At 44.1% G+C, this 9,103-nt stretch overlaps 1 protein-coding gene across 1 annotated transcript; it reads right to left on the bottom strand.

Moving 5' to 3' along the window:
* Nucleotides 1-879: 879 nt before the first annotated feature.
* Nucleotides 880-6,208, bottom strand: LOC135507620 (zinc finger protein 329-like). The gene is made up of 3 exons (XM_064927178.1): nucleotides 5,248-6,208; nucleotides 4,742-4,866; nucleotides 880-4,550 (listed from the first exon to the last, which is right to left on the bottom strand). The coding sequence occupies exons 1-3, from the start codon at nucleotides 5,504-5,506 to the stop codon at nucleotides 3,432-3,434; spliced, it is 1,503 nt and encodes a 500-aa protein (XP_064783250.1). The 5' UTR covers nucleotides 5,507-6,208; the 3' UTR covers nucleotides 880-3,431.
* Nucleotides 6,209-9,103: the final 2,895 nt, after the last annotated feature.

Raw genomic sequence — 9,103 nt, forward strand, 5'->3', positions numbered from 1 at the left:
TTCAAGCAACCTCACACCCAACAAAATCTAATTCCGATGTCTAAACCCAATTGTTTTGAGCAGATTACAATAGCCCAAACATTTAAAAAATAAAATAATTCAAAACGTAACTGTCTTTTTGTCAGGCAGGACCATACATGAATGAGAGCACATATGACTTGGAAGGTCTATTAATCAGCTACAAAAAAGTAATGCTTACATTCATCATACATATTCATAGTTGACATTTCCATCTATTGCATCTCTGTTTACAGGTCTATATTTCCTAGATGCATTAAGATATCTTAATGCTGTTTGTATGTAGGTAGAACTACTATGTAAAAAATGTGGGGGCTTGCCACTAGCCTATTACATTTATTATAATCTAAAAGGCTAAACTGATCCTAAATCAGCACTCAGAGGCTTGGTGGATACGGGCCCTAACCTAACACCATTAAGACACTAGTTCAGTGGGCTCACCTCAGTGCTGTTCAGCTGGTTCCTCTGTAGGTTCAGGAGGAGGTGTTCCCAAGACCCTCCTCACACCCCTCATTGACCAGCAGCACCTCTGGACCCTCCTCCTGGAAGAGACAAGTGATACAGATTACACAGACATACACTCCTTCAGGTACGTACACACAGATAAAACACACTTTCAACATGGAGTGTATACCCATCTCCACTACGTTTGAGTCCTATACTGTAGTCACATAATGACTTCATTGTTGTTAAACCCATCATGGTGGACATAAATATGTTGTGGGTAAATATGAGTCAGCTATGATATGTCAAAATCATCAGACAAATCGTAAACCATTTTAATGTTTACAGTAGGTGTTTGTTAGTGTGTGGGTATGTGTAGGTATATTTAGTAAGTGTATATTGGTTATAAAGCTCTGTTGTGTGTATGCAGAATAGGTTGAGATCAGATGTGATGTATAAAGAGAGTCTCAATGAAAGTCTTAGAATGAAAAGTCCCATTTTGTCTTTATTAAACACAAGTGTTAAATGCACAATATGAAAACTACAAATGCATGTCTGCCAGGCACACAGAGAAACATCTCAGCTTAATGTTGGCGCAGCACCTCAAGCGCAACAAGAAGGAGCTGAGGAAGGCCTGCCCGCTCCAAGACCTCTCCATCACGGTTGACAACACCACAGTGTCCTCCTAGAGTGCAAAGAACCTTGGTGTGACCATGGACAACACACTGTCATTCTCTGCAAGGCAGTGACTCGCTCCTCGCAGGTTCATGCTCTACAACATCCGTAGAGTACGACCCTTCCTCACACGGTGCAGGTCCTAATCCAGGCTCTTGTCATCTCCCGTCTAGACGACTGCAACTCTTTTGGCTGGGATCTATCAAACCCCTGCTATTTATCCAGAGCACTGTAGCCTGCCTGTGTTCAACCTTCCCAAGTTCTCCCATGTCACCCTGCTCCTCCAGTGGCATCCTGTCAAAACTTGCATCCACTAAGACTATGGTGCTTGCCTACGGAGCAGCAAGGGGAACTGCTCAAACCTTACATCCCAACCTGACCACTCTGTTCTGCCACATCTTATATCTAGGCCGTCCCACACCTACGAGGGATCAGCTCCCGCTCAGCCCAATCAAAGCTAATTTCTGTCCTGGCACTCCAATGATTGAACCAGCTTCCCCCTGAAGCTAGAACAGCAGAGTCCCTGCCCATCTTCTGAAAATTTCTGAAACCCTACCTCTTCAAAGAGTATCATAAATGAATCCCATCTTAAATTAAGTGTTTAACATATCAAAATATATTTATATTTGACATTCTTCAAAGTAGCCACCCTTTGCCTTGATGACAGCTTTGCACACTTTTGGCATTCTCTCAACCAGCTTCATGAGGTAGTCACCTGGAATGCATTTCAATTAACAGGTGTGCCTTCTTAAAAGTTAATTTGTGTAATTTCTTTCTTTAATGCGTTTAAGCCAATCAGTTGTGTTGTGACAAGGTAGGGGAGGGAATATTTGGTAAAAAGAATATATAAATGGCAAGAACAGCTCAAATAAGCAAAGAGAAATGACAGTCCATCATTACTTGAAAGACAAAGATTAGTTGATCTGGAAAATTTCAATAACTTTTTCTTCAAGTGCTGGAAAATATTAAGAAAGTTTCTTTCAAGTGCAGTTGCTAAAACCATCAAGCACTATGATGAAACTGGCTCTCATTGGGACCCAGAGTTACCTCTGCTGCAGAGGAGAAGTTCATTAGAGTTAACTGCACCTCAGATTGCAGCCTAAATAAATGCTTCAGAGTTCAAGTAACAGATACATCTCAACAACTGTTCAGAGGAGACTGCATGAATCAGCCCTTCATGGTCTAATTGTTGCAAAGAAACCACTACTAATAGGACACCAATAAGAAGAAACATGAGTAATGGACATTAAACCTGTGTAAATCTGTCCTTTGGTCTGAGCCCGAATTTGAGATTTTTGGTTCCAACTGCCGCATCTTTGTGAGACGCAGAGTAGGTGAACGGATGATCTCCGCATGTGTGGTTCCCACCGTGAAAAATGGAAGAGGTGGTGTGATGGTGCTTTGCTGGTGTCACTGTCAATGATTTATTTAGAATTCAAGGCACACTTAACCAGCATGGCAACCACAGCATTGTGCAGCGATATGCCATCCCATCTGGTTTGGGCTTGGTGGGACTATCATTTATTTTTCAACGGGACAACGACCCAAAACACACCTCCAGGCTGTGTAAGGGCTATTTGACCAACTATGACAGTGATGAGTGCTGTGTCAGATGACCTGGCCTCCACAATCACCCAACCTCAACCCAATTGAGATGGTTTGGGATGAGTGAGACCGCAGAGTGAAGGAATAGCAGCCAACAAGTGCTCAGCATATGTGGGAACTCCTTCAAGACTGTTGGAAAAGCATTCCTCATAGTGCTGGTTGAGAGAATGCCAAGAGTGTGCAAAGCTGTCAAGGCAAAGGGTGGCTACTTTGAAGAATCTCATATGTTTTGATTTGTTTAACACTTTTTTGGTTACTACATGATTCCATGTGTTATTTCATAGTTTTGATGTCTTCACTATTTGTTCGAATAATGCAGAGAATAGTAAAAATAAATAAAAAATCTTGAATGAGTTGGTGTGTCCAAACTTTTGACTGGTACTGTGTATGTTTATATATGCCGTATATATCAGACAATGGCTGAATGCAATATTGTACCCAGGAATATTCATCACTGAAATGTGTTACTTTTGTTATTACAAAGGCATCTGTGGACCTTCCTGCTGACAATGAAATTAAAATTAATCTTTGACTTTAATGTAGGGTTTCAGGTATAGAGTGGAATGGTTTTTCAGCTGGTGTATACTGAGGTAGCTCCTCTATGAACCTCTTCCCGCAGTGCGTACACATGAACAGCCTTTCTCCCGTGTGGGCCATTCAGGTCCTTCTTCAGCTGGGAAAACACATTTTCACACTGGGGGGCAGCTGAAGGATTTCTCTCCTGCGTGGATCCTCTGGTGCCTCTTCAGGCTGGACGAATGAGAGAAGTGCATATGACACTGGGTACAGCTGAAGGGTTTCACCCCTGTGTGGACCCTCTGGTGGATCTTTAGGTTGCCAGCCTGGGCAAAGCTCATGTGACACTGGGTACAGCTGAAGGGTTTCACCCCTGTGTGGACTCTCTGGTGGATCTCCACCTTCTGGAGGCAGCTGAAGCCTTTGTTACAGAACATGCAGAGAAACCGTTTCTCTTTACTACTGCCTGATGTTGCTCCCCCTCCCTGAGCCATGGCCCTTTGGTCCTTTGAGTTTAATACCTGATCGAAAAGGACGCGTCTGTGGGAATCCGAAGACCCCATTGATGTGGACATTGTATCGCGATCCCTGAACGCGTGTAAAGGGGAGTGGGTGGCGACATTTGGATTAGTCTCTTTGCTTTCCTTATAATCTATGAAATCTCTGCCTTGTGAGTGTCCTTCTCCTAATTGAGTCTGGTCTGCATTCCATGTCAGAGGAACATCTCCATCCACTTCATCTACGACTATAACCTCCCTTTTCTTATCTAGGCACCCTTCAGTGTATACACTACTACTATACTGGTTCCAATCCCCACTAGACAGATCAGTCTGTGTCTCTAAAGACAAGAGCATGTTGCCAGGGTCCATCTCTGTAGAGTAAGAACAAGACGGATCATCACCACCAGTGTCTAACGTGTCACCATCACCACGGGAATGAACCTGGCTCTGGTGAAATACCGGAAAGTACTCTAGGCCGGGAGCAGGAGGACAGCCCAGTGTCCCCAGCCTTTCTGAGTCTGATCCGTGGTCAGATCCTGTATGTAAGAGCCTGTGTGTTACAGTTAAAGTCTCCTTGTCTGTCTCTGACTTGAGGACGGCGTTCGGCATTCCACTGACCTCCGTGATGCTGGGTTGGGTCCTAGGCGGTGCTGGGGCGGTGGTGGAGTCCTCCGTAGCTATAGGGGACACTCCAACCACTCCAGTCTGAATGTTTCTGCTGAGCCGTGGGTCCTCCTCTCTTTCAGCCTTCTCCAGCTTTACTCTAGGACCTGCAGCCTCTGCATCTGCAGACTGACAAGAAGAGAGGAGGTTATTACCGCCCCATGAGTTTAATTGGATAACAATGTTGCAGGGAAGTCTTCCAAGCCTCCCTATGGCAGATAAATTAGGATGTACATGTAAGCAAGTGAATAGCTGATGGAAACATTTCTGAAATAAAAAGGCCATACTTGATGATTTTTATGCAACACTATTACACTAACCTCTATCATGATAACATCCTTGGTTAAGGTTCCACTCTCCTCATCAACAGTGATTGATTGGTCATCTCTCCATCTATTGCGTCCCGCTGGCTTAACAAAGCTGCTGTGGCCTCCAGTGAGATGTCCTTCACCCGAGAGAGTGTGATTGGGGGAAAAGAGGTGTTTAGGTTAACTATTGTCAATGCTCAACACTATATTGTACACTATTGACATTGTCTAGAATTGGCAAGGATGTAAGGTAACACTCTGGAAACTTCTTGATATACTAATCATAGATCGATTTATGTTCCATGCATCATATCGTTTTCAATTAGTAAATAACAGGGAATGTAGTAAATCAAGAAAGTCGTTAGAATATGAGTGTCTTTGCGCAAGATATTTAATTAATCAGGGGAATTATCCAAAAACTGACCAAGACACAATATTGGTTAACTCATCTTAAGTCACAAATGCGCAGAGGGGAAAGGGGCGAGAAGCCCCGCAGCTAGGCCCTCTGAAAAATGTACCTCTTGCCATTCCTCTGCTTCGGTCGAGGATCTTGACACTACTGGGACGACTGCCGAGGACGCGCTCCCGTGCCACCTTCAGTTCTAGTAGCTGTAGTTTCCTCCGCAATGCCGTGTTTTCTTTCTGGCTTTGAGACATTTCCAAACGAAACACTGCATAGTCGTCGTCTACGAGTTTACAGATCTCTGCCACGGCTGCATTCGCTAGCACCTCCATGATGGAAGTTATTTGAGTGTGAAAAACCATACAGTTAGCCATTGTTAGCTAACGTTAGCAGCTAGATAGCGTTACCAAGATACCATCTATCAACCAAGTCCTGTCTCCAACACTAACTAAACACTACCTGGGGAAATTATGTGATGCCGTGCCGCTAAATTAGTCATATTTGGAGTTACATGGTTTCAATAAACGTCGAAATCATAACCAAAAAACCGCTAAGGTGGAAATTGTTCATGGTCAATGTTCACTTCCGTTTAAACTAAAGAGAAGTGATCTTATTGGTTGGCGTCATAGCTCAAATGGTGTGGTTAAATGAGAAGGTTACTACGCGCGCTGTTCTTTGACTTACAGTGCTGCATATAGACCGTGACGCCGTCATGAAAAATGCGCGTTTCCATGGGGCAAAAGTCATCCTGTTGTTATTCAGGATGGCCAGATTGCTAGCAAGAATGACAAGAAACTGCTAATTGTGGAATCATAAGTGGCTCGTTTCAGCTTGTTCTTAATAGCATGCCTTGTTTTGAGGTGTTTTGAATGATTTCATGTCGATACTAATATGGCTAAAATCTGTTTTGCTCCATTATTGTGCATATCGGTTTTGGTGCTAAACAACCAACCCATCTATTACATTACACATCAAATCTCCTAAGATCACTATCTTTCAAGATGAGAGCAGACTTGTTTTAAAAAAGTGTGTTAGCAATAATATAGTAGAAAATAATATTACTTTATTCCATCTACACCTCAGTAAGGCAAATATTAAACTGTCCTTGCTCTAGCCTAGGTTTACTGTCTCTAAAAACAGGTATTTATACAAGCCTGTTTCAAATGACAATTTAACAAAGGGTCGATAAGGGGTATGTGGTTAAATGTCCTCTTACCCCAAGACACTTCACATGATAACTATAATATGTCAGATAAAGAATGGTTACCAGATATCCCCTGTGTACATCTCAGGCCACACTGCAACAATTTCTCCCTGTTGTGGATACGCCTATGTCTGATAAGGGTACTCAGGAAGGAAAAGTTATTGTGTACATAGTTTGTACTTGAAGGGCCTCTCCTTGGTGTGAATGGTCTGGTGTTTCTTCCTATAGTTCTCATCAGTGAAGCGCTTTCCACACATGTGGCAGGCTTATCGGCGTCCGTCCCAATACTCACCCTCCCATGTTGTGACCAAATGACACCAGAGGAGGTAGAAGCAGGAGCCACCACCCTTAAGTAGTTAGTCTTTGAGCTCCCTCCTTGACATCTAACCATTGTTTGGGTGTTCTTGGGATTGTGTGCTGTGTTATAGGCTAGGTACCGCTTGTGGTGAACGCCCGTCCTTAGCTTGTCTGTATTGGTTGGGTAACTCTGAGGTAGCTGAGGAAGGCTTGAACCAGGCCCAGTCTTTGTATGAACCCATTCACCAGGCATGAGGTGAGATCCTGAAAGAGAAGACAGACTTCCTGTTAAGTCTCCCACCACTCTCTGTGAATCCTGAAGCCCAGAGTGACCTGCTCTGTTCATTGTGGATACTGTGGTGTTAATATCGTAGTACCAGGAGGGTCTATCTCTATCAGCTTCCTCCCTCCACTGACCGTGAAGAGAAGGGTCTGGGCTGCAGACTAGATCCCTGATTTGAGCCTCTTGGTATATCTATTTGAATTCAATCCCTTTTTGATTGAAATGAAATCTTCCATACATATTTGCCCAATGTAGAAGTACTCAGAAAGTGACTTTTTGGACCTGAATGCCAAAACGTTCAAGAGGTTTGGAACCAGTTCAGAGAACAGAACCGAAAACCGTAAAAGAACGAAACAGAACCGGGAACAAAAGTGATCTCTAGTGTTCCGGGACAGAACAGTGATCTAGGGTTCTGATTCGTCTGAGCTCAGTCCCTGCAATGATACAAAAATGACCATGTCAGTCAGCACAGAGTCAATTTTGTATTAAACTTTTACAGACACCATCACACCAACCATCCCCATGTCATCTACTCTGCCTCATCATATTCATTCTTTCCTCAGTTCACCTCATCCAGTTCCCTACTACATCCAAAACCAACAGAATTAAGTACAAACAAACTACCTAGTACTACATTACATTACTATACTCTATACATGGGCCATGTGCATTTTTGCTGGTGTATCCTGAGGTTGATCTTCTCTGAGAACCTCTTCCAAGTGGGTACAGGCAACGGCCTCTCCCGTGTGGATCTTCATGTGTTTCTTTAGAACCTCTTCTCACACCGGGGTCAGCTGTAGGGTTTCTGTCCTGTGTGGACCATCTGGTGCCTCTGAGTGGGTGAAACAGTCCGGGCACAAGTGGCAACCGAATGTTTTTTCCATCGTGTGCATCCTCTGGTGGATCTACACCTGTTTGGGGAAATGGAAGACTTTCCCACAGAATGAACACAGGAATCATTTCTCTTTGGCGCTGCCACCTTTACTGATTATTTCTCAACTACTGTCATTTGCCAATGGGCTTGTATAGCCATTTGGTGTTGAGGCACTGGCATTGTCAGGTCTGGTTTAACATAAGGAGAGTGTGAAGAGGACGAAGGCCAGGAAGTTTCTTTGAGTGATTGCAGGGTCCATGTTCCAGTTGATAGAACCTATAGAAGGCGGACTGGTCATGGTCTCTACCAGTCTGTTGTCATGGAGACTAAGTTTGGATGTTTTGTGTTTGACTGTCTGTTTCTGGTTGTGGTTAACAGTGTTGTTCCCCAGCCCAGAGTTGAGGACGCTGTCCCATCCAATGACCTCCACTATGTCGCCACTAACCTCCAGTTCTGGTCCGCTCAGTGATGCCGTTCCCTGGGCCCTTGGCTGCACCCGTCTGGGTCTGGAAATCCAAGATGGTCACCCAGATGGCAAGAATCGTGCAAGCAAACAGGCTGGCCACAAATAAACAAATAACAGCGCAGTACAACAGTGGTGTGCAGAACGACATCTTACAATGCAATGCATAACTCGTCGATCCTTGTCACAGAGTGGCTATTGCAGCACTTGGTTCCACTCTTATCAGCTAAAAACAAGAAGATGAGGATCCAGTGGGCACGCGATCACCAACACTGGAGGAGGGAAAAACATTGCCTGGTCTGACTAATCCCGGTTCCTGTTAAATCATGCTGATAGCAGAGTCAGGATTTTGCACAAGCAGTATGAGTCCATGGACCCATCCTTCCTGGTGTCAACGGTATAGGCTGGTAGCGGTGGTGTAATGCCGGCCAATTTGCAACAGCTGCGCGATGCCATCGCGTCAGCATGGACTAATATCCTTGTGGACCGTTTCCAACTTGTAGAATCTGCGCCCCAAAGAATTCAGGCTATTCTGGAGGCAAAAGGGGGCCTGACCTGGTACTAGATGGGTGTACCTAATTAACTGTATGTCTCCCTTTCCTTGCTCCTCCCATCTTTTGTCAACTCAGCAGATCAATACTCTCTGGTCAGTCTTCTATTGTTTCCTCTTTCACCAGTGCAGATCAGGCTTCCCATCCTCCATGTCTACTTCATCTGCCCTTGACCCAGGCACTGAACCCTAATTGCTCCTCAATTTGAAGCTACAGCAACAAGATGTCAATTCGTTTTTGCTGTTCTCCAAATTGCATTTTAGAGTTTTAAATTGTGTTGAAATGCAGTAAATAAGCTT

This window comes from Oncorhynchus masou, chromosome 21 (genome assembly GCF_036934945.1).
Source record: "Oncorhynchus masou masou isolate Uvic2021 chromosome 21, UVic_Omas_1.1, whole genome shotgun sequence".
In the NCBI taxonomy this organism is placed as follows: domain Eukaryota; kingdom Metazoa; phylum Chordata; class Actinopteri; order Salmoniformes; family Salmonidae; genus Oncorhynchus; species Oncorhynchus masou.